General features: G+C 43.3%; 1 protein-coding gene across 12 annotated transcripts in view; it reads right to left on the bottom strand.

Moving 5' to 3' along the window:
* The window catches only part of DISC1 (DISC1 scaffold protein), a 411,448-nt gene that overhangs the window by 318,675 nt on the left and 66,380 nt on the right, over positions 1-26,393 (bottom strand). For 9 of the 12 annotated variants that reach the window (XM_030812687.1, XM_030812679.1, XM_030812676.1 and 6 more), the window contains exons 2-3: positions 22,444-23,423; positions 15,210-15,279 (exon numbers count right to left, since the gene is read on the bottom strand). The exons of 1 other annotated variant lie outside the window; for it this stretch is intronic. In XM_030812687.1, coding sequence (XP_030668547.1) covers positions 15,210-15,279; positions 22,444-23,423 — 1,050 coding nt within the window. The remainder of the gene's footprint in view (positions 1-15,209; positions 15,280-22,443; positions 23,424-26,393) is intronic. 2 more of the 12 variants (XM_030812686.1, XM_030812684.1) reach the window with 1 other exon arrangement.

Here is a 26,393-nt window from a genome sequence, read left to right on the forward strand (position 1 = left end):
CAGGATAAAAAATCCTATTTTATCCATTTTATCTAGCCTAACCAAGGAATCAAAAGACCTCTACAAGGAAAACTACAAAACGCTGCTGAAAGAAATCATAGATTACACAAACAAGTGGAAACACGTCCCATGCTCATGGATGGGAAGAATCAATATTGTGAAAATGACCATACTGCCCAAAGCAATCTACAAATTCAACCCAATCCCCATAAAAATATCACCATCATTCTTCAAAGAATTCAAAAAAACAATTCTAAAATTCATATGTTCCATACGGAAGAGCCCACATAGCCAAAGCAAGACTAAGCAAAAAGAACAAATCTGGAGGCATCACATCACGTGATTTCAAAATATACTATAAAGCCATAGTCCCCCAAAACAGCATGATACTGGTATAAAAATAGGCACACAGACCAAAGGAACAGAATAAAGAAACCAGAAATAAACCCCAATGCTTACAGCCAACTGATCTTCAACAAAGTAAACAAAAACATAAAGTGGGGAAGGGCACTCTATTCAACAAAGGGTGCTGGGATAATTGGCTAGCCACATGTAGGAGACTGAAACTGGATCCTCATCTCTTACCTTATACAAAAATCAACTCAAGATGGATTAAGGACTTAAACCTAAGACTTGAAACTATAAAAATTTTAGAAGATAATATTGGAAAAACCCATCTGGACAATGGTTAGGCAAGGATTTCATGACCAAGAACCCAAAAGCAAATGCAATAAAAACAAAGATGAATAGCTGGGACCTAATTAAACTAAAGAGCTTTTGCATGGCAAAAGGAACAGTCAGCAGAATAAACAGAACCCACAGAGTGGGAAAAAATCTTCATAATCTATGCATCTGACAAAGGACACCCAGAATCTACAACAAACTCAAACAAATCAGTAAGAAAAAAACAAACAATCCCATCAAAAAGTGAGCTAAGGACATGAATAGACAAGTCTCAAAAGATATATAAATGACCAAGAAACATAGGAAAAAATGTTCAACATCACTAATGATCAGAGATATGCGAATCAAAACCACAGTGTGATACCACCTTACTCCTGCAAGAATGGCCCTAATCAAAAAATTAAAAAAAAAAAACAGTAGATATTGGCATGGATGCAGTAAACAGGGAACACTTCTACACTGCTGGTGGGAGTGTAAACTAGTAAAGCCACTATGGAAAACAGTGTGGTAATTCCTTAAAGAAATAAAAGTAGAACTACCATTTGATCCAGCAATTCCACTACTGGGTATCTACCGAAAGGAAAAGAAGTCATTATTCGAAAAAGATACTTGCACGTACATGTTTATAGTGGCACAATTCACAATAGCAAAATCATGGAACCAACCCAAATGCCCATCAATCAGTGAGTGGATAAAGAAACTCATACACACACACACACAAACACACACACACACACACACAATGGAATACTAAGCAGCCATAAAAAGGAATGAATTAACAGCATTTGCAACGATCTGGATGAGATTGGAGACTGTCATCCTAAGTGAAGTAACTCAGAAATGGAAAACCAAACATCATATGTTCTCACTGATAGCTAAGCTATGAGGATGCAAAGGCATAAGAATGATACAATGGACTTTGGGGACTTGAGTGGAAGAGTGGGAGGTGGGTGAGGGATAAAAGACTACAAATATGGTGCAGTGTATACTGCTCGGGTGATGGGTGCACCAAAATCTCACAAATCACCACTAAAGAACTTACTCAGGTAACCAAAAACCACCTATCCCAGTAACTTACAGGAAAAAAAAAAAAAAAGCCAGGCACAGTGGTGTGCACCTGTAGTCCCAGCTACTTACGATGCTTAGGTGAGAGGATTGCTTGAACCCAGGAGTTTGAGGCTACAGTGAGCTATGAACATGCCACTGCACTCCAGCCTGGGTAACAGACTGAGACTCTTGTCTCTCTCTCTCTTTTGCTTTTTTTTTTTTGGAGACAGAGTCTTGCTCTGTTGCCCAGGCTGGGGTGCAGTGGCACGATCTCAGCTCACTGCAACCTCTGCCTCCCAGGTTCAAGCGATTCTCCTGCCTCAGCCTCCCAAGTACAGGCACCCACCACTACACCTGGCTAATTTTTGTATTTTTGTAAAGATGGGGTTTCACCATGTTGGCAAGGCTGGTCTCGAACTCCTGGCCTCAGGTGATCCGCCTGCCTTGGCCTCCCAAAGTGCTGGGATTACAGGCGTGAGCCACTACACCCAGACTTGGCTTTTAAAAATTAATTAATAATAATAAAGTAATTACTGACAGAGGACTTAGTTCTACTGTTTTATTTATTTTCCACATATCGTATACATTTTTTGTCCCTCATTTCCTCCATTACTGCCTTGTTTTGTGTTTAGTTGATTTTTTTAGTATTAAGCCATTTTATTTCCCTTTTGATTTCCTTTTGTGCATATTTTATTTGTGGTTGCCATGGGGATTACATTTACATTCTTAAAGTTATAACAATCTAATTTAAACTGATACCAACTTAACTTCAATAGCATATAAAATCTTTGCTGTTACATAGTTCCACCCTTCCTTACATTATTATTGTCACAAATTCCATCTTTTTACCCTGTGTGCCCAGTAACATAGATTTATGACCTTACAAATAATAAATTTTCTGTAGTTGTCTTTTAAATCACAAAAAAAATAAAAAGTGAAGCTATAAATCAAAAATACAACAATGCTGGCTTTTATATTTGTCAATATATTTACCTTTACTGAGATCTTATATTTCTTCATATAAGCTGCTGTCTAGTGTCCTTTCATTTCAACCTGTAGGACTCCCTCTAGTTTAATTTCTTAAAGAGCAGGTCTAGTGCTAATAAGCTTCCTCAGCTTTTTTTAAAATCTGAGAATGTCTTAATTTCTCCCTCCATTTTTGAAGAACAATTTTCCTGCGTATAGAATTATTGATTGACAATTTTTTTCCACACTTTACTTTTTTTTATTTTACTTTAAGTTCTGGGATACATGTGCAGAATGTGCACATTTGTTATATAGGTATACATGTGCCATGGTGGTTTGCTGCACCTATCAACCCATCATCTAAGTTTTAAGCCCCACATGCATTAGGTATTTGTCCTAATGCTCTCCCTTCCCTTGCCCCCTCTTTCCACACTTTAAACATGTCATCCGATTGCCTTCTGGCCTCTACGATTACTGATGAGAAAATTGCTGTTAATTTATTGAGGATCCCTTGTATGTGGCAAATTGTTTCTTTCTTGCTACTTTCAAGATTCTTTATGTCTTTGGCTTTTGACAGTTTAATTATAATGTGTTTCCATATAATCTCTTTGCATTTATAGTCCATCGAGCTCTTGAATTTGTAGATTCATGTCTTTCAACAAATTTAGAAAGTGATCGTCAGCCATTATGTCTTCAGATATTCTTTCTGGCCCTTTCTCTCTCCTCCTTTTGAAACTCATATAGATATGTGTGTGTATATGTATATATATGTGTGTGTGTATATGTGTGTGTGTGTGTATATATATATATATATATATATATATATATATATTTGCTTCATGATGTCCTAGAAGTTCCTTCAGTTCTCTTTACTTCTCTTCATTCCTTTTGCTTTCTGCTCTTTAAACTCAATAATTTCCATTGTAGTATCTTCAAGTCCACTGATTCTTTCTTCCACCTGCTCAAATCTTCTGTCAAACCCTCTAGTAAATTCTTCATTTCAGTTTTCAGTTTCCAGCTTCAGAATTTCTGTTTGATCAATTTTCGTAATTTCTATCACTTTACTTCTCATTTGGTTCATACATTGTTGTTCTAGTTTCCTTTAGTTCTTTGTCCATGTTTTCTTTTAGTTCTTTGGACATCATTAAGACAATCATTTTAAAGTATTTGTCTAATAAATTTGATGTCTGGGCTTTCTCAAGGATAGTTTCTGTCCACTTATTTTGCCTCTTTGAATGGGCCATGTGTTCTCATTTCTTTGTATGCCTTGTGATATTTTGTTGAACATTGGGCACTTAAATATTATGATGTAAACTCTGGCTATCAGACTCTCACCCTTCCCCAGGGTTTGCTGTCTTTTTATTTTTGATGGCTATAATAGTCCATTTGTAGATACTTTTCCAAACTTCCTTTCCCAGTCTTTGCAGATTGGCTCTGGGGAACTCCTACAATACTTACTCAACCTTACACCTAACTCAAGGATCAACCTGAACTGAAAGCTTAGGGTCTTCTCTCCTCTTTCCTGAGCATGCATCTTGCCCCAAGTATATGCATGGCTTTCTATATTTTCCTGTATACATGGTGCTTTTGAATGTCCTAATTTCCCACAGAATCTCTCCCAGCTTTTGCACCTGGACTTTAGATGGTCTATTGTACACCTCAACCAGTAATCTTTTGCCCCAGGTTTTTGCAGTTTGTTAGTTCACTTTGAGCATTTGCAAGCAATGCCTGCCATTTTTCCAGCCTATGTTCTGAGTTAGGCTAAAAAGAGATACATGCCTATGTCAGTCCTTAAGGTAGCCCCCAGACAGTTAGAACAGATATCCACAATAAGTAAGGTCTTCTCTAGTCCCACTGTAATCAGGGACCAGGGTCCTACACTGGGAATGAAGGCCGTCATCATCAAGAGAACTGTCTTGATAGAGAGAAGGCTGGGACAAGAGCAAATAAAAATGCTACAAAGTTTCCTACCGTTTTCAAGTGGCCTTTTCTTTATTCAGTGTTTGCTTGGTTGCTGTAAACTTTTGCCTATTTTCCAGAGTTCTGACCATGTTGGTTCTAATGGTTTCTGTTTGTTTTTTGATGTTTCTGTGGAGAAACAAAGTTGGAGCTGCAAACTCTACCATTTTGCTAACATAACTCTTTGACACTGTTTTAAGTTTTGTGGTGGTTATGCCATATATAAGTTGGATGTGGCTGCTGTAACTAATTACCACAAACTTAAAGGCTTAAAACAAAATAAATTTATTCTCTCACAGTTTCAGAAGCCAGAAGTCTGAAATCAGTTTTACCGAGCTAAAATCAAGGTACTGATGAACTGTATTCCCTCCCAACATTCTTCCAGTGGCTGCTGGAATTCCTTAGCTTGGAGCCACCACTCCAATCTTTGCCTCTGTGGTCACATCATCACCTCCTCTTCAGTTGGTCCAATCTCCCTCTGCCTCTCTCAGACATGATCTGATGTCATATAGGACCCACCTCAGATAATCTGGGATGATGTCCTCATCAAGGTCTCTAATTCAATCACATCTGCAGGGCCCCTTTTCCAAATATGGTAACATTTATAGGTTCCAAGGAGTAAGATGTAGATATCTTTGGGGAGAGGTGGGTATCATTCAGCCTACCACATGCAGCAATGATAACTAAAACAAGGGGTTTGAAAGAATAAGCCACAATACAGAGAAAAAAGTGAAGGACCTGTTCGTTCTGATCACTCTTGCCACCTCTGGTCACACGAAATAATAAGTCCTCTTTTCAGCTGGTATTAGGTTAATTTGTGTCTCTGCCTATTGAAATATGTCCTCATGGCCAGGCGTGGTGGCTCACGCCTGTAATCCCAGCACTTTGGGAGGCCGAGGCGGGCGGATCACGAGGTCAGGAGATTGAGACCATCCTGGCTAACACAGTAAAACCCCATCTCTACTAAAAATACAAAAAAATAATTAGCCGGGCATGGCGGCATGTGCCTGTAGTCCCAGCTACTTGGGAGGCTGAGGCAGGAGAATGGCATGAACTCAGTGGGTGGAGCTTGCCATGAGCCAAGATCACGCCACTGCACTCCAGCCTGGGCGACAGAGCGAGACTCCGTCAAAAAAAAAAAAAAAAAAAAAAAAAAAAAAAAAAAAAAAAAAAAAAACAGAAAAGAAATATGCCCTCACACAAAAATAAACATTAATTCTAAAAAAAAAAAAATCAATTCTAATGGTAGCTGAAGTTTCACATATTTGTACTATTTATATTTTATTCCAACTAGGCTGTATACTCCTTGAGGGTGGGTTTTTTTTTATGCATAGTTTGTCCCCCATGGCATGGTAAATCTGGAAGATACTCAGTAGATGGTTGTTTGTGTGAAGGGATACCATGGTATACTGGCCTAAGAGCCAGGCTCTGCGATTAAACAAAATGTGAAAAACACCTAAGTTCACTTGTGGGAAGAATCAACTTACTTGTGTCAACAAGTCTGCTTTTTTTAAAAAAAAAAAAAGTTTCAATCAAATGTCTACATATGACCACAATGACCACAGATAGTCAAACTAAATTATTCAAATTTTGTGGAAATACCTGAATGTGTTTAGTATTTAGCTCTGTCCTGAGCCCTTTAGGCTTCCTGTTTTGGGCTAAATTATGTCCCCCTGCAATACTCATATGTTGGAGTTCTAACCCCCAGGACCTCAGAATTTAATTGTATTTGGAGACAGGATCTTTAAAGAGGTCCATTCAGTTTCAATGAAGTCACAAGGATGCATCCTATTCCAATATGACTGGTGTCCTTATAAAAAGAGATTAAGGCACCAATGCATACAGAGGGAAGACTGTGTGAAGACACAAGGAGAAAATAGCTGTCTGCAAGCCAAAGAGACAGGCCTCAGAAGAGACCAACCCTACTGACAACTTGACATAGATTTCCAACCTCCAGAACAGTGGGACAATAAGTTTCTATTGTTTAAGCCACACAATCTGTAGTACTTTGCCATGGCAGTCCAAGCAGACTAAGACATCCTTCCTGTTAAGGGTAAATCAACCATTTGCACCAAATACAGAGAGAGTTTGGACCTAAAATTGTTGTAATAGGAAGGTACATGTCAATTTGGGGGTTTGCATCTCATCATTAGCACATCCCTTTCATTTCTATTGAGTTGCTTGTTTGTTTGTTTGTTTGTTTTTGAGACAGGGTCTTGCTCTGTACCCAGGCAGGAGTGCAGTGCAGTGGCACAATCATAGCTCACTGCAGCCTCAGCCCCCCAGGCTAAAACAGTGTTCCCACCTCCACCTTCCGAGTAGCTGGGAACACAAGTGCATGACATTGTGCTTGGCTAATTGTTTTTGTCATTTTTTTGTAGAGATGGGACCTCACAGTGTTGCTGAGGCTGGTCTCAAACTCCTGGGCTCAAGCAATTCTCCTGCCTTAGCCTGTCAAAGTGCTAGGATTACAGGTGTGAGGCTCCAGATGATCGAAGCCACATCCTGTCTGACCACCTTCTATGGAGCAGCTGAGGTCTTAGGGCCAAGACCTACCTGGGATCCCAGGCAGCCTCTTAGCCACTCTTAAGAGGGCAGAAGAAGCACTGAAAACCTATGGGAGCAGCTTCAAAATCAGTCTTCTAAGTGCAAAAGAGACTTCCTGAACCACATTCCGCTGCATCAATCAGACTCTACATGAAAAGCTTATGTCTCTTACAGATTCTCATAGGCAGATGCATAAAACGTGAGTAAGATGCATCCACTGTTGGCACAACTTCCTGCTACAGCTCAGCTAGTAAGAAGTCATGTACAAGTGTCAACTAAGAACCATTTAGGGAGAGGAGGTAGAGGAGAGAAAAAAAATTCTTTTGGCTTGGCTTGGTGTTTTGTATTCAGCAGCACATCTAACCTTGAAGCTGTCAGAGTTTATCATGAATAATGCACCTGAATAATGCACCATGACAACATTCCATGTGATCCTTACAGGACAGACTGATGTCCTCATGGGCAGGGAAGGCAAAGCAGCGTGGTCCCATTCCCGGAGAGAAACACACCATGACATGGCAGTTAGGAAGGAATGTTCATGCCACCGTGCTACTACCTCCAGAGCTGCAGGGGTTCCAAGAAATCCTACCAAGACCTAAGAAAGAGCCGAGCGTGCACCCAGATGCAACACCAAGGAGAAAAGGCATCACCGTGAAATCACATTTTATGCTGTGAATGTGAAGGAAGTGCATCAGATGCCAATAAACTTTTGCATCTGTGCACAAAACTAAAATCTCAAGTAGGTGTCACTTGACTCACTGCATGCACCCTTAGAACTCATGAAAAATGCCAACACTTAGACCTGCAAACACAAATGGGCAATGCTCAAAGTCACCATTGGCTATGATCTCTGCCTTTAACCTACAGAATTGTAAATTCTCCTGTAAACAGGAAGAGAAGCTAAGACAATGCAATCAAACTAAATAAATGACATTTTGTTCATATTCTCTTCCTATGGTATTTTTGTCTTAATGTATAGCCAGCCCATCTCCCAATTTTTAAGTTTTTACTTAAAGTAAGAGGAAGCAGATATACAAGCTTATACTCTTCTGAGAACAATGCTGAAGATTAACACAAGAGCTAATTTCCTAATTAGCCCTTGTTTTTTAGATAAAAATAGACTAATTTTTTAGATAAAATTGTGGAAAATTTTCCTGCTCCCTCCCAGTGTAGAGCGCTCATCTGTTCCTGTCCTCACTGTCATGTAAATAAGAGCTTCCAGAAGTCAGAAACTTCCTAGCTAAGTTTTGTCCTCAACTGTCTACAAAGCTCAGTCTTCCACAGTGGGATACAAAATGCTCTAGACCCAGCAGGGATGGGAGACAAATTGGTAAAGTGGCCAGAGCACACAGCTGGTCCTCCCTCTCAGCAGCTTCCATGACCTCGACTGAAAAGCAATGATAGTGACAATTCCTCCCACAGTAATCACGTGATGTAATCAGGCAACGAATGGGAAAGTGCCCACCATGGAACAGACCTGCAAAGGGGGTCATATGTGGCCACCCAAAGAGCAGAGATCTCAAGAAATTTTATTTTTCACAAATTCCGATGTCCAAACATCTCTTCATCTATTGAGGAAATCCCAGTATTGTTATGTATACACACAGTGCTTACACACAAAGTCAACGTTGTTATAATGCACTTTCATGCAGTCAAATTTCTGATGTCCATGGAGTCAGAAAAAAGTCTGTCTCATTTCTCAGAGAGAGACCAATTTGCCTTCTACATTTGTTTTCTCTGGGCCCTTGACAATTGGATGGTGCCTGCCAACATTAAACACAGATCTTCCCTACCTAGTCCACGCAGACTCACACTAATCTCCACGGAAATACCCTCAAAGAAACACCCAAAATAATGCTTTACCAGGTTTCAAGGTATTCCTTAATCCGATCAAGTTGACACTTAAAATTAAGTCCACAAGTCCACCCCTTGTCAGCTTGGCACCTATATGCATCTTCTTAAACCATACCTAATTTCCAAATAAAGACAATAAAAAGGTAATAGTTACACCTACCATGATGTAACTAACATGATGCAACTAAAAACTCACTAAATCCTTTCCCCACAATTTGGCTTTCAGAATTCCAGCATGTGGGATTTTAATCTTTCAGGATTGTGATTTTTCAGGATTGCAGATGTTAGAGATTTTAGACTTTAGGGATTTAGACTTTAGGAATTTGGGGTTTTAGGGATTTAATTTTGGGAGATTTCAACATTCAGGATGATGGCATTCAGGATTGTGTCTTTTGATGTTATGATTGGCACCAGAGCAGCAGCTATCTAATAAAACAAACATATCATAAAAAGAGGAAACATACAATGCATTTCTTTTACTCGGTTGCACTATCTTGGCTTCTTTTACTTGGTTGCACTATCTTAGCTTTTTTTCTTGTTTGCAGGAGAATTTACAATTCTGTAAATTAAGGGCAGAGATCATAGCCAATGGTGACTTTGAGCATCTCCCATTTGTGTTTGCAGGTCTAAGTGTTGGCATTTTTAGTAGGTGCTAAGGATGTAGTGAGTCTCATGACACGTGCTTGAGATTTGTGCTGTTGATTTGGGTTTTAATCAACAGATTTTGTTAGTATACCAGGACAAGGTGATATCGCAAGCAGATTTCACAGCAAAGGAAGGGAAAGCTCTATAGAGCACAGACAAGAACACTCCAAAGTCCCGGTGTGCAGGGAGGGAGGGAAGTGCCTTGTTCAAGGGAGCCGGAGGTGGAAATTGCACCAGTGGTCATGTTTGCTTTTTTTTCTGTGCAGACATTATAAAATGACAGTTTTGCTGGACCTGTCTCTCTGAGCAGATTTCAATTGCAGTCCACTTTTTAAGTCAGAAAGCAAAATGATACAGGCTGCCAAGAAAAGCATTTATGCTCCATGGGCCCCCAGATGGCATCCACGTCCCATTGATTCTGGCAGTCCTGAGGATATAGGAATGGCCGATTCTATTCAATCTTGTTTTCTTCTTTCTAGACTGGAATGAAATGCAGGAAAAAGGAAATCTTTGGGGTTGTGCTGTGTTCAGTCACATCAATGCTTCTGTGGCAGGGATTCTGGTTGCCACAGGCTCCTGGAAGCCACTGAGACACCAAACCCTGTGGGATGTGTAAGGCAGGTTCCCTGTGAAGGAAAGGGGTATCTGGTTGGGTAATTTGCACGCCATCACTGAAGAGTAACTGAGGTTAGAGAAATCTTGCTCAAGACATAATTCAGAAAAAGGGACATTATGGTAATTTAGACAAAAGCTGGTCTCACCCTAGAGTGTTTTTATGCTTGGCCTCTGCCACCATCATTTTTCTTTCAATGTCTGTCATTGTACATAAATGTTTATTATACTAGAATTGTGTCATAATGGATACGAGTTGAGACAAAGGATAGAGAAAATAATACAATGCTGGCACTTTTACTCCAAGAAGGAAATTCTAAACAAGCAGAGTGAAGCCAGCTGCACAATGTGACAAACGGTCATGTTGATACAAGTCACTGAAATGCTGAGTTCCCAAAATTGTGTTCCTTCCTTTTTACAATCTCTCCTTGCTCATCGGAAGTGGAGGTGATCATGGTCACTGGTGGACATGGGACACGAGCAGCCAGGGGGATATTATGGGGCACAAACAGGTGCAGGAACAACTAGAACAGTAACCACATGGAAACTTGTTGCCCACGCCCACCTTTTCTCTGTCCCACCCATGTCAGAGCTGGAATCCTTATCTCCAGTATTGACCACAGTTCCTCTCTCTGCAGGACCCTGAGGTCTCAAACTTGCCCCTCAACTGACCATAAGCACGGGATAGGCATTAATGCAATGAATCTAATGAAACCTCTCGGAGAAGGACGCTATGCAAATACTATTAATGAAAAGCCTTATTCTTTTTCTCCCAAGCCCTCCCACCTTATGCAAGAATATAAGGAAATATTAACTTTACTTCCCTAGTGATGGAGAGATGTAATTAGAGCCTGAGAAGGTTTTTCCACAAGGCATTAGTGGGGAAATTTGCCAGCACTTTGATGAGATAAAACATGGAACTCTATTCTGTGCCAACTGCTTCTTTCTTTGGAACACAAAGTCATTTTTATGAGTGAAACTAGAAAGAAAGAAAGAGCAAAAAAAAAAAAAAAACAAGAAAAACCAAGGGAGATAAGGTCATCCTCTCATTTCTTCTGGAAAACCTCTCAGATTCTGGCAGACCCCTTCCCCCGAGACAGCGCAGGGCTGCACAGCTGCTCCTAACAGAGAAAAAGGAGCAAATTCAAGTAAAAACTATGAAAAAAAAAAAACTCAACAATTCTTAAAATGTTTAATAGTTACCCTCAATAAACTATATGAGAGAAGAAATTGTATTCAAATCTTATTTGAACAAATCTCATAACAACAAATTCTCTACCTTCATGTCTTCCAAACTTTCCTAATGACTTAGTGATCAATTTATAATAATTTACCGATCACTGTCCAAGCACTGAGACCTTTTGTGATCCATTGCAAACCATAGTCAGTTGCAAATCTCCTTTCAAGCCCGACTTTGGGATGGTGGCTCATGGTAACAGTGCCCTTTCTCCCTCTTCTCTTTGCTGGAATGCCCTGTCTACTGCATCAAACCCATCCTTCAGGACCCATCTAAACTGCCTCCTCCTCCACTGCGTTGATTCTTCACCCACCCCAAGAGATCTGGCAGAAGTCATTTGTCCCTTTTGGGGACTGTCTTTGTCTGCCTTTTTTTTTTATGGTTTATTTTTTTTTTTTTGAGATGGAGTCTCGCACTGTTGCCCGGGCTGGAGTGCAATGGCATGATCTCGGCTCACTGCAACCTACGCCTCCTGGGTTCGAGCAATTCTCCTGCCTCAGCCTCCCAAGTAGCTGGGATTACAGGCGCCTGTCACCATGCCTGGCTAATTTTTTGTATTTTTCGTAGAGACGGGGTTTCACTATGTTGGCCAGGCTGGTCTCAAACTCCTGACCTTGTGATCCACCCGCCTTGGTCTGTCTTTATTTTAAGGGACATATTATGTATAGCTTTATTATTCTTACTGTGTATTATCCAGTTTCCTCTCCTGGACTGCATACTCCTTGAGATGCAGATCTTGAGGACGGCATTCAGTATGCCTTAAACACGGCGTTGTTTTGATTTCTTATATGCCATTATTACTCTAAGTGTGGCTCACAGGCTCGCAGTATGCGCATCATTTGGGAGATCATTAGAAATGGAGTCTCCCACTTCACCCCAGTCCTACTTAATGAATCTGCTTTTTATGGGTTTTTTTGGTTTTTTTTTTTTGAGACGGAGTCTTGCTCTGTCGCCCAGGCTGGAGTGCAGTGGCACGATCTCGGCTCACTGCAAGCTCCGCCTCCCGGGTTCACGCCATTCTCCTGCCTCAGCCTCCCGAGTAGCTGGGACTAGAGGCGCCCGCCACCATGACCGGCTAATTTTGTTTTTGTATTTTTAGTAGAGATGGGGTTTCACCGTGTTAGCCAGGATGGTCTCGATCTCCTGACCTTGTGATCCGCCCGCCTCGGCCTCCTAAAGTGCTGGGATTACAGGCGTGAGCCACTGCGCCTGGCCCAGAATCTGCATTTTAATCCATTACGAACCCAGGTTATTCACAGTACATTAAAGTCTGAGAAGTGCTGTTATATACGATGGATACTTAATAGGTATTTTTCACATAAGCCAATTTCTACGCAAAGATCTTCCCCTTCACCCACTCCCACCCCCCATCCTGGGCACTGCAGATGAGCTGAGAACTAAGCCCACCTTCAGGTGGCAAGAGTGCTTTCTCCTCATTCACTCTAGCTTGCCCTCCATAGCCTCCATGCATTCAGACAGCAAGTCATTTATTAATTAATTCCCTCACACCACATTTACTGAGGGCCTGCCTCTTATATGCCAGGCATTGTGCATATTCCACAAGAACATTTACCTCTCAGTGCACTGAATCGGGTTTATGGGATTGGGAAGAAGACAAGGGGAGTGTCACGTAAATCATGTGTCCTGTGCCTACCAGGATGCTTGTCTGCTGCACAGATTTCTGGTGGATCAGGAAGGAAGCAGCCCATAGACTTAACCCCTCTTCCAGGGCTCGGCTGGCTGCTGCCCCCCAGGCCTGGTTCTCACTAGCATAAACTCTGCACCAGTGTTTTCTCAAGCCTCAGGACACACCCCAGTCACCAGGAAGGCTTGGGAAAACACAGAATGCTGAGCCCACCCTGAAACTTCTGATTCAGTAAGTAGTGAGGTACCAACAAGAACAGAAAAAGGCAGAAACACTAAAGAAGATGCTTGTATTCTTTGAGCTTCCCTGATGAGGTGTATCCTCTCGAACCCCATACCCTTAGGTGTTGCAGAATGTTTGGCGAAAAGATTAAAGAAGTGAGGTCTCCATTTAATTAAGCCATTGAGAGAACCACGTCTAGAAAGTTCACCAGGTCCTAAGCAGGAGCAGGGGACAAACTAGGGCCTGATTGGCCTGCTTTTTCACTGCATTGTAAGTTTTATGTGTTACAGTGTCATTAAAGGTAGAGAGATCAGGACTCAACCCATAGTAATAAAAATAAATCTGTGTAATAGTGGGAAGCTTCAAAGCTGGATGTAATTATCTCTCACAGATGAAACCCAGCGAGTGAGCCCTGGCCCAGGAATAGCTCATTTTCTCCCTGCCTACAGCTGTGCCCGGGCTGAAGCCACTGACGCTGGGCTTGAGGGGGGCCTTCCCCTGCCTCCGACTTGCCTCTTCTCTCAGGCACCTCATCCTCCACCCAGTGTTATTATGAAATCAAGTGGCCTGTAGAAGGAGGACTGGGAGAATGTCAAGAGTCCCTCCTCTGTCTCCAGTCCTTTCTCCCTTCCTCCCATGCCCCGTGACTTTCTAAACCCAACTGCAATGGATAGGTAGTGAGAACATGCAACAGCATTTCCTAGAACAGGATTTTCTACCTCCTTTTGGAAATCACTTATCTTATTCCCATAGTGCCCTAATTCCAACAGTCTATGACATATACAGTAAGAATGTTATATGGGCTAAGAAGGCTGAAGACCCATGCCTTAAGGCTAACCAGCTTCCAGAAGAATCCTTAAACCTACATTCCATTTCCATACCAATCCTGGGTGTCCTAACTTGCTCAATAGCAGGGGTATCTATCAAGTTAGTAGGTGCCTAGGGGAAGCCAGATGTCATTTTCAGCCCTTTCTCTTTCCCACACCCAGCAGAAATTGGTGTGAGATCTTGCAATGGAGCATCTAAAGTTTTCAGGATTGTTCCCAGGACAACCATACCTGAAAGCTTTCCTTTGACTCAGTCTACCCTGTGCCCATTCAACCCCCATGTCAGTCCTCATCTGCTTCCAGCCCAACTTCTATTTTAGTGCCTCATTTTAATTGGTTTTTTGTTTGTTTTCCTGGCCTCAGATCAATCCCTCTATCTCTGGTCTGATGTTGTAACTTCTCCTTTTTATCTTGGGTATTTTAGGCCATGTATGTGGAAATTTGATGCATGTGACCCCCTTTGGCACAGTCTGACATTTCTCAAATTCACCTCATTTCCTATCTCTGGTTCTGAAAATTATGAAGTCAGAAAGCCCCATGAAGGCTTACGTTTACTGGCATCACAAGGGCAGATACCATGTCTGTCTTACTTTCCTATTGCCTCCCATATTACCTAGCACATAATAGGTGTCAGACAAATATTTTTTATGAACAAGTGGATTATAGATATATCACTCCATGGGCAGACAGGTGGCAAGCTAATATAATTTTTATTGTGCGAGTATGCTAAGTGTTTCTGGACAATTGATAAGGTTATATTTATAACCCAAAGGATTAATGTTCATGAAGTACATTGAAATCCACAAAACAATAATGCTGTAAAAGCGTCAACTATTCCCTGGTGGAGATGATCAGAGGAACAGATTGTACAATTCATTTGGGATTCAAAAGGTAGACATGAGTAAAGATGGAAAGAAAAATGAGACATGACGAGAAAACAATCAATAAACAAATTAAAACTCACCTTTATCATAATCATCATTCTCAACTGCATCTTCTTGAAGTTTCTGAAGTTTTAATCTTAAGGATATTACCTATGTTGGTTTAAAGGGAAAAAAATAAAAAATTACAATAGAATTCCAGCAAACATTTTTGTGAAAACTAAGAACATTTAGAAACTGTTTCAAAACTGAACTTCTTCATTCTCTCTTTAAAAAAAAAACAAAAGTGCACATTTTTTCAATGCCAGATGCATTAGTTTCTCCAAGAAAAGCCTACGTAAAGAAAAAGTGTAATTTGAGCATAACATCCACATAAAAAGTTAACATGTTATTTTATTTTAAACAAAAACATCACACTGTGCCCTTATCTGCATGAAGAAATGCATAATGAGAAGGAATACAAATTTCCTGACCAAATGGTCTCTGTTCTAAACCTCACATTTAAATTATGAAGGTAAACACACCGAAATTGGGAGAGAAACCAAGAGTAAAAGAGCATGAACTTAAGCTCAGCAGGCCGTCCTGAAGGCTTGAGTAAGAAGGATGGCAAAGCTCTCACAAAACCCTTCTGAGAAGCCCTAAGGTTCAAATATTTTCCATTACAGGAAAGGGCAGTCTTATTTAACCCACATGGAAACTCAGTGATCCAGTTACTTCTCTGAGTGTTAGCAATGGGTTGATTTAGCATCATTGATATGGTTTGGCTGTGTCCCCACCCAAATCTCATCTTGAATTGTAGCTCCCATAATTCCCACATGTCGTGGGAGGTAATTGAATCATGGGGGTGGGTCTTTCCCATGCTGTTCTCAAGATAATGAATATGTCTCATGAGATCCGATGGTTTTATAAAAGGGAGTTCCCCTGCACAAGCTCCCTCACGCCTGCCACCGTGTAAGATGTGCCTTTCTCCTCCTTTTCCTTCCACCATGATGGTGAGGCCTCCCCAGCCATGTGGAACTGTGAGTCCATTAAACCTCTTTTTCTTTATAAATTACTCAGTCTTGGGTATGTCTTTATTAGCAGCATGAGAACTGACTAATACAATCATTGTTCTTCTCAACAGGAGACCCAAAGATTTACTGACAATGAATTCTTGGCCTACCAATGAATGGATTTGGGCTTGCTCCCTGAAAAACATCTTCCTCCCATTCTTTGCCTGGCTCACACCTACATTTCCTTCAACCCCTAGCACAAGTGTCGTCTCCTCCAGTCTGTGTTAAATGTCCCTCCTCTATACCTCCATTGTGACCTGTACTTGCTTCTATTCATAGACCCATTCAACAAATATTTACTGAGTTTCTCTTAGGTATCAGGCCCTGTTTGTATTGTGTTGGTGTACCAAGGATACATCATAAAATACTTAGCCCTCTAGACTTACATTCTAGGCAAAAACATAATACAGTCGGCCCTTGAACAACACAGGGATTATGGGAACCGACCCCTGCCCGACACAGTTGAAAATCTGTGTGTAACTTTTGACTTCCCCAAAACTTAACTACTAATACTGTTGACCAGAGACCTTACCAAAAACATAAACAGTTGATTAACACACATTTTGTTTGTTATATGTATTATATACTGTATTCTTACAATAAAAGTAAACTGGAAAAAAGAAAATGTTATTTAAAAATCTTTGAGAAAAAAATTCAGCATTGACTAGATGATGAAAAAAATCATAAAAAACAGAAAATAAACTTTCTATTCATTAAGTGAAACTGGATCATCATCAAGGTCTTCATCCTCATCATCTTCACCTTGAGTAGGCTGAGGAGGAGGAGGAAGAGGGGCTGTCTCAAGGGTGGCAGAGGTGGAAGAGAATCTGCATATAAGTGAACCTTGCAGCTCAAACCCGTGTTGTTCAAGGGTAAACTGTAATCACTTAAGAAAGTGATTAATGCTATGAAAAAGGAAAAGGGAGAACCACGTTACGGGGATCAGGGATGCTGGTAGAGGGTGGAGGCTGCAATCTGAAATCTGATCTCCTTGAGATGGTGACATTTATGCAAAGATTTAAAAGCAGTAAGGGAGTGAACTATGAGGCTGTCTGGGAGAAAAAGATTCCCACAGAGGGAAGAGCCAGTATAAAGGCTCAGGCAGAAGTGTTTCTGGTAAGAAAGCAAGAAGTGAAAGTGAAATGAAAAGCAAGTGGGAGCAAGAATGCCACTGGATCTGGGGCAGATTGATGGAAGGGAAAACTGTAGAGAATGAGGTCACACAGGTAATGAGGACTGTGTCAAGAAGAGACATGAAGACCATTTAAAAGTTCTGATTTTACTCTGAAGTTCATGGGGCGCCACTGGAGAGTTTGAGAGGGAAGAGCACATGATCTGACTTATGTTTTAAGCAGTTTCACTCTGGCTGCTGTTAGTAAGAGCAGAAGAAGGGAGGCCAGGTAAGAGGCCATGAGAACATTCAGGAAGGAGATGACAGGAGCTTGGATGATAGTGAGGATGGTGGCAATGGTGAAGATGGTGAGATGTGATCTGATTCCGGATATATTCAGAAGATCACTGGTTAAATACAGAGCCAACAGGATTTGCTAATACATCACAGGTGGGGTCTGAGGAAAACGCACCAGGATGATGCCAAGGTTTGTTTTGTTTTCTGTTTTTTGGGTTTTTTTTTTTTTCTGAGCCATTGGAAGAATGGAGTACTTACTGCACCAGGTTATAGCCATCATTTTGCTTTGTTTGGTTTTATCTGTGCACATCGTTCGACCTGGAGCATCTGGAGGGCAAGAACTATTTTGCATCCATGTATAAGATGCTAGTACTTACCCCTACTTGATTTTCCACTGCTTTGGGCACATGGAAAGAGTACAAGTGCCTCTCTCCTTGTTCTGCTGAACGGGGTATGAGTGGCAGTGATGGGGTTACCTCTATGCTGAAGCATTTGATCGCTCTTGTAGGACTCCCTAACATTCTCTTCCTCATGTCTGTGACTAAGGGGGCCATATGTTCAGATGTTGCAGGCTGGGTTCTTGAGTGACTCTATGGAACAGAGCCCCCCAAAAACCTCTGTGGAACATGAAGCATACGCAAAAAACACAATTTTGTTGTGTTGAGCCTCTAACGTAGCGCCTGTTACTAGCCTATCCTAACTAATACAATCTCCAAAGCCTAGCATAAGGCATTGTACTAGTTGTCATTGATAAACGCTTTCTGAATGAATGAAAGAATGAATGAATAATCATATTAACCCCTTTGTCCTTGAATTGCTCTATATTACAACTGCAAAGTTACCAGTAACTTAGTCCTATATATTAGGGAGAGAAGAAAGCCTGTGTGAATGGTTTGAGGGCCACATAAAGCTATAGCATTACCACTGCCACACCCAAATGATGGTATCGTTAAACACTTATTAGAACAGAAGCCGAAGAAATGCAGGAAACAAGGTCAGAAAAAAAATTCATTTACAGCCAAAGCCCTCCCCACGATGCCCGCCTCGTCCAGTGATCTCTATAAGGCCCTGAATGGACTGCTCTGGGATATGTCTGAATACCCATCTTTGCTGGAGGCACAGCCCCAGTGGCCATGTCTTGCACGGTGCCACAACCCTGCCTGTGGAACATCCTATAATGCTCTGCAGGCAGAGTCCTTCGTTTTTCACCAGTTTCCATGGCCTTAGGTGGAGCCTACCTTGCAGGGCCCACTCCGCTGCCCCTCCTCTGCATGCCTGGTCACCAACTGTCTTTATTACCATCTTCTCAGTCCCATGCAACCCCTGGAAATCTCGCTAAGCAGCAATTTCTAAACAGCGTAAAACATACACAGTCGATTCTCCTTATTCACAGTACTGTAGTTACGTTCTATAAAGTTTCTGTGAATACGGAATTAGGGAATAATGAAGCATTGCTCCTAGGAGAAATACAGGGTAGGTTCCCGTGAACCCCTGGTCACAACACATTCCTCAATCAATCAACACATAACCTTGTTCTATGTGTGTTTCTGTTTAAAAACACCTTATTTAATATGTATTATTGATCCATAAGCATAAGCATTGTACTCTGGCCAACAGCACTCTAACTCACGCCTGAATGAAGTTTCTGGAGCACCCATATCTTCTGCATCAGGCCCATCACAGCCTTCTCATGCTTAGGAGCACCAGATGGTATTAGCACTATACTTGGGGAGCATTTGCAATAGTGAACTCACCAATAAAGAGCGCAAAAATGTAAAAAAAGATGGCATTAAATAGACCACAAAAAGGATACTAGTTTGTAGTGTGAGAGAGAAGGTAGAATGTCATCTGGTCTGAACTTGTTTGACCTAAGTAGGAAGCGTGTACATCAAGTGACCCAAATATTTTGCCACTCTGTGCAGGTTCAAAATTACCACCAGGCATGGTGGCTCATGCCTGTAATCCCAGTACCTTGGAGGCTGAGGCAGGAGGATCACTTGAGGCCAGGAGTTCAAGACCAGTCTGGGCAACATGGTGAGACCCTCATCTCTACCCAAAAAAAAAAAAAAATTAGCCAGGCATGGTGGCATGTGCCTGTAGTCCCAGCCACTAGGGAGGCTGAGGCAAGAGAATCACTTGAGCCCAGGAGTTCAAGGTTACAGTGAGTTATGATCACACCACTGCACCCCAGCTTGGATGACAGAGACCCCGTCTCTTAAAAAATAAAATAAAAATGAAAAATGACCATAAAAGTGCTGTGAGTACAGATTTTGGAGTTAACAACAAATTTTAGCAAGTAGACAAATTCGCACGTATAGAATCCACAAACACTGAGGATCAACCATCTTTTAGAAGAAGCTGAAACTTAAATTCCTGAGATTCTCATTTTTACTTAAGTAGAAAGGAGAGGAGGTTAAGGAATTAAAATATAATATCAAAAAGGCCCCCAAACACTAGAAATCCTACTCTTTCAGAGGATCTTTTTGGAGATCCTTCACCCAACCTTCTGCCCTGTCCCGAGGGCCTCAGCCGCAGCCCCAGGGAACAGTCTGGGGCCTCTGCGTAAGCACCATGGGAAAACAAGTCCCTGGGCAGCCCGCCTCATCACAGACAGTTCCCACTGTCAAGAGCTTCTTCCTCCTATTGAGGCAAACTCTGCCTTCCTGTAAGTCCTAGACCCTGGACTGAGTTATTCCTGTCATTCCCACTACTCTGTTAATTCCGCTCCCACACAACAGATACTCAAGTACAGCCTAGCATTACTTAATGACACAGATGCATTCTGAGAAATGCATTATTAGGTGACCACCATTGTGTGAACATCATAGAGTGTGCTTACACAAATCTGGATGGTGTAGCCCATTATACACCGAGGCTAGATGGAATAGTCTATTGCTCCTTGGCTACAAACCTGTGCAGCATGTGACTGTACTGAATACTGTAGACAAGTGTCACACAATGGTAAGGTATTGTTGTATCTAAACATATCTGAACATAGAAAGGGTACAACAAAAACACGGTATGATAATCTCATAGAACCACTGTCACATCATATATGTGATCCGTCATTGACCAAAATGTCATTATGCAGTATATGAGTGTAATTGAAGAGAGTGTCATGTTTTTCCCTGCCCAGCTGTGGGACTGCCATAGACAACAACACTTACACTACAGAAAAAGTGTGTCCAGGTTCTACCATTTGAGATAAGATAGGAATTTAATTTGAGCTATGGGCAGAAGGGAGAGCTTCATTTGCTTTTGACTCAAACTCTCTAAATTGGAGCTATTTCTCTAATGATGACAATGGTCAATTTCTGGGTACTTGCTAGATGCCAGGCCCTGTCTGAAGCACTTTGCACATATAATCACATTTAGTTTAATTAACTGGAGAAGAGAAACACCGCAGGAAGGTAGACCCTCTTGCAAAACCCAGGTGAAAGATAACAAGGATCTGAGCCAGGGCAGCGGCCATGGTGATGAGAGACAGATCAGCAGTAGGACTGAGAGGGATTGGAGGCTGGCCAGATGTGGAACGAGGGAGAGGGAGGTGTGGAGGATGGTTGTGGTTTCTGGCCTAAGAAACTGGATAGATTCTATGCATTGGAATCAACCAGTATTGGAGGCCCTTCAGAACGAGTTTAGGGGAAAGACAAGGGCATTGGTTTACGCAATGACTAACCGGAAGACTCCACACATCACCCAGAATACAAGCCTGCATCTCTGCTCTGGCCTCACTCCCTCTCTGCATAATAAATCAGAGGGCTGGGCTGAGATCCCTGAGGGGTGAAACAGGGCAAACAGGGACAGGGCTAGAAATATCAGACTATAGATAAAGAACAGAAGGTAGATGCTCTTTCGGGGAATGAGCGTGAACTTCTGCAGATTACTCCTCCCAAATGCCTGAGGAGTGGGTGCTCCACTTCCCTACTCACATGAACACATCCACACACACACGCAGAAACACATGAATGTGCACACACACACAAATACATACACTCGCACACGCATGCACAAACACACACATGCACACACACATACACACGCACACACATGCACACCTATATGCACACACACACAAACACATATGCACACAAACACCAGGATTAAAACACAGTCTGGCAATAGATGAGCCACAGAGCATCTCTACCTGGGCTTCTCTGGGAATTTTTGTGGGTAGAGGAACCCTGCCTACTTCCAACTATACCCACCTCTCAGATAAATGGATAGACAGCATCATCGTAAGGCTGGGCCTTAGATGTCTCCAGTTTGTCCTTATTTCCAAAGCAGCCACATTCTCATTTGAGCCTTAGAACAATCCTATGAGTTGGTGTTATCTCTAAATACAGAAAATGAGAGCCAGAGAGGTTCAATGACCAGAAGCGAAGTCTCCTGACCCTATGTAAGGCAGTGGCCACTGCAGCAGGATGGAAGGGAATGAGTGAAGCAGATGAAGAGCAGGATGGCCCTGATACAGGGCATCCCCATTTTTGTATCTCTCAACTCCTTCCAAACATCACCCAGCTCAATCTCCCCTGCCCCCGGTTTCCTGTCTCAAAGCAGAGCTGGGCTGCATGAACCACGTCTCACCTAAGCCGGGGCCTGCAGAGGAGCCTGCGGCCCAATGGAGAGCAAATCTGGGCACCTAAGTGACAGAGAAGACAAAAAGGAGAGTAGATTTGTGTCCAATTCAAACAGACAGAAGTGCAGCAACATCCTGTGCAGCTGGCTCCAAAAGGAGCTGCTGCAGCTTCCAGGAGGAAGTCAGTTGAGCCCAGAACCCCTCATTTCCTGCCGTCTGCCCAGTGCTAATCTGAGCTCACGACAATCTCGGGCCGCAGAGGTGAAGGAGACACTGACCTCCATCTGCCTCCGGTTTCTCAGCAGGCAGTCCCGCAGCACTGGCTCCCATTTCCTGAGCAGGGTGTCCCAAGAGTGGGCATCCCCCGAGCCGCTGCTCCCATCACCACCACTGCCAGCCAATGAGGGATCCAGAGAACTGGAGGAGCCAGGGTCCATGTCCGGTAAAGAATGCATGTCACGCTCTGGCCTGGAGCTGTTCCCTGTGGCCTGGGCCGAGTCCGCCGAGACCCGTGTGGCCAAGAGACTGAAGGGCCGAGAGAGACATCGAGGGTCCTCGTGAGGCCCGTCCAAGCTGGCAGCTTTGGCTCCCATCTCCTGGGGGCTCTGGCAAGGGGACTCGGCCTCTCTGGATGGTGGGCAGCCTTCTGCTTCTCCACGTTCCCCAGCAGAGCCAAGCGAGAGCCGAATAAAGCTAAAGCTTGAGGTAAAGGCACTGTGAGAGCCAGGAGGGGTTGGAGTGGCCTCAGGGCCACAGCCAGGGCTGCAGCTATTGCTACTCAATTCTGCTGATGGCAGAGAGCCTGCTGCCCAGACACGCCTTGCTCCATCGCTGCAGGCTGCCTCCCAGCTGGCGTCCAGGGTCTCAGAACTGTCCATGGCTGCACACTCTTGCTGCCACCCAGCATTCCCAGGGCCACACAGCCTGCTAAGCCTGTCGGGCAATCTGGTGCCACCTCTGAGCTGAATCCCAAAGTGTGCGGAGGTTCCTCTCACAGAGGTCACAGCAGGGGCTGCTGCGCTCTTGGAAACAGGGCTCTGGACCAAGAGGCCTCTCAAGTCAAGGCCACACTGTCTGGCCCTGGACTCCGAGTGGTGGGACTCCTCGCCAGACACCCCTCCTGGGACCCGAAACAGTGTGCCCACTGCTGGGGAAAGGAACCCGATCCCAGGCCCTGTCGAGCTTCTCATGTAGCCCGGCCTCCGTGCCAGCCGCCGCCTCCGAAAGCACGCTGCAGGTGGTAAGCAATCCTGGCTGCCTGGGAAGAAAAGAAAAAACAGCACCATAAACATGCAGATCTTACTGGCCCAGCTGGAACTGCATCTGGAGAACATCCCTAGGTTTAAAGGTCATCTCTCAGTACACCTGTCAAAGATAGATGCTGGCTCCGTGGTCCCAGGGCTAATCCATTACGTAAATCCTGACAATCCTCAGGAAGTGTTTGCCTGGAACATGTAGAAATCAACATAGTTTCTCAGCTCCTCGGTTTAGCAGAGCAGCTGGCACTGCTGTACACTGTGCCAACAGGTCAGCATGAACACAACCTTGGCGGCTCCTGAACCCTCCAACATCTTGTCTATTGGTCTTTTATGGCACATCAGTACTCTCATCCTGGAGTGGGCCTGGAAAGCAAATGATGTGAAAGTGGAATGCCAGAGCATGCCTCTAAATGAGATCCAACCATTTACTATAGCTATTCATTGAACAACATGTGAATGTTCACTAGCTGAGCTATCCATGTCTCTGCAAGACTGATCTGTTGCTGCAGACCATGGATAGCTGGCCGTGCCACAATGCATGGTCATCATCTCATCTCACTCAGTGGATGACAGGAGTCCTGCCTGATGTGTTCTCCAAACCAGTGCTGCATTCCCTTCCCAGCTATGCTATAGGAATAGGAACAATAACAAATGCTGACGCCTCATTGCCTGGTTCAAACCCTGATTGTACCACTTGCTGGTTGTGTGACGTTCCAAAAGTTACTTAACCTCTCTGTGCCTCAGTTTCCCCATAAGTAAAGTGGTGATATTAACAGTAGCTCTCTCATAAGGTGGTTGTGAGCATTCAACTAAATGAGTTACTATTTGTAGACAGCTTAGAACAGTGCCTGGCACATATGATGATAAGAGTGATTAAAATGTTGTTATTTTTAGATTGCATAGCATTTTGCTACTCATAATGTGTTTTAATTTACATTAATTTCATTCACTCCCGACCAAAACCATGTAAATCAATCAGACCCGAAACTATAGCTTCCTTTTATATTAAAGGCAACTGAGATTCAGAGAACTTGACTTTCCAGAATCCCCTGCAAGTAGCCAAGTGACCAGGCCAAAGTCTCTTGACTCTACTGGCCCACACAGAGCTCTCATCTCAGGACCCTGCCACATTGCAAATCAGGCATGAAAGTAAAACCAGGCAGCACTAGGCAGAGCTGCAGTCATACCATGGCCTATGGCGAGAAGTGGAACAAGGCTTCACTCCAGGCCCACACAGCCTGCTTTGCTTCCCAGAACAGACACGGGCTTGGAATCTTTATCCTGTTAAGCTGAGATCACTAGGCATTAAGCATCCCACTGAGCTACGATCATGGCACATGCCAGCTCCTAAAAGGGGTGGGGGTGGCATTGATAATCTCTGGGGAAATGAGCACAATGACCTCCAGCCCCCTATTTCCTGACTTGAGCATCTGAAGATAACACAGCCCAAGACTTGCTCACACAGTGACTTGCTCTTGCCAACTACAGGGAGCCCCAGAAGGGCTATTGCTGCCTGGGGTGCACAGAATTCCAGAAGCTTGCAGGGAAGGGAGGAATGGAAGCAGGGACCATGAGGTGGTGGTGGAGGAAGTCAGAGTAAAGAAAGGAAGGGAGGCATTTAACACTATAACCCTAGGAGATCGGTACTAGTCCTATTTTAAAAATAATACAGCCAAAACTCAGAAAGCCTTACTTTGCCCCAGAACTCCCGGATCATGGTTTCCCAAAGCCTGGATTTGAACTGAGGCTTGTCTCGTTCCAAAGTGCACGCCCTTTCAATTCCCTTTGCCTCCAAGTGTATCAGTTAGGGCGACAGCGTAAAATGTCAGGAAAGCAGAAGAAACATTTCATTTTTTTCTTTCTTTCTTCAAGACAGAGGCCATGCAAGTTGAAGCCAGTAGAAAAGGATGGGATGAGATGTACAGAAGGAATCCGTCATCGGAGAACGTGAAGCTCCCTGCAGTGTCCCAGCCTGACCGGCAGGGGGAGCAGTCGGAACAGGGTGGCCGGGCGTTACGAGCCGGCAGAGAGAGGGCCTCAGGGACACGCACTCATACCCCCTGCAAAGCAGGCATAAACGTTCTCCAGAGAGCAAAGAATCCGAAAGGAAGTTAGAGAAAACACTGAATTCTGGCTTCAATTACCAAAGGAAAACAATTCAACAATTTCGAATCATGAAAAATGAGTCCAGTGAAACCTATATTGTCTGTGGTTTAGACTTTTAACTATTTTTTTATGTACCAGTCATCCAGATAACCCTTCCGAAGTTAAAAGGGCTAAGTAGAAAATAATTTGTTTGAAATTTCATTTCTTTTCCAAAGCCTGAGGGCACTTCAGCATGAGTAGCCTTTTCTTTTTTTCTTTTTTTTTTTTTTTTTTGAGACAGTCTCGCTCTTGTTGCCCAGGCTGGAGTGCAGTGGCACGATCTCGGCTCACTGCAACCTCCGCCTCCCAGGTTCAAGTGATTCTCCTGCCTCAGCCTCCCAACTAGCTGGGATTGCGGGTGCCTGCCACCACGCCCAGCTGATTTTTGTATTTTTAATAGAGAGGGGGTTTCACCATATTGGCCAGGCTGGTCGCTAACTCCTGATCTCAGGTGATTCCTCTCCCCGCGCCTAGGCCTCCCAAAGTGCTGGGATTACAGTTGTGAGCCACAGCCACCGCGCCCAGCCCCTGAGTAGCCTTTTCTAAAACCACTCAACCAAAGGTCCTGAAATCCTGCAAGCCAGGTTCCAGTTGCAGCACAGTGAGGTTACCCACTGTGAACCCTTGTTTCTACCGGGGCCCTGGCAAGCTGTGATGAGCCGGGGATCAGAAGCAACAAGCCCAAGAGGGCAAACATAAGAGAGGTGTTTACCAAACGTGGGAATGAGATATGGGAACCACCTGGCTTCTGCACCCTGCTGAGGGCTCATGCAAACCATCCCCTAGCCACTGGCCTTCCCAGAAGGTGGCCCGAATAGCAAAGA

This window comes from Nomascus leucogenys, chromosome 5 (genome assembly GCF_006542625.1).
Source record: "Nomascus leucogenys isolate Asia chromosome 5, Asia_NLE_v1, whole genome shotgun sequence".
NCBI classification, from domain to species: domain Eukaryota; kingdom Metazoa; phylum Chordata; class Mammalia; order Primates; family Hylobatidae; genus Nomascus; species Nomascus leucogenys.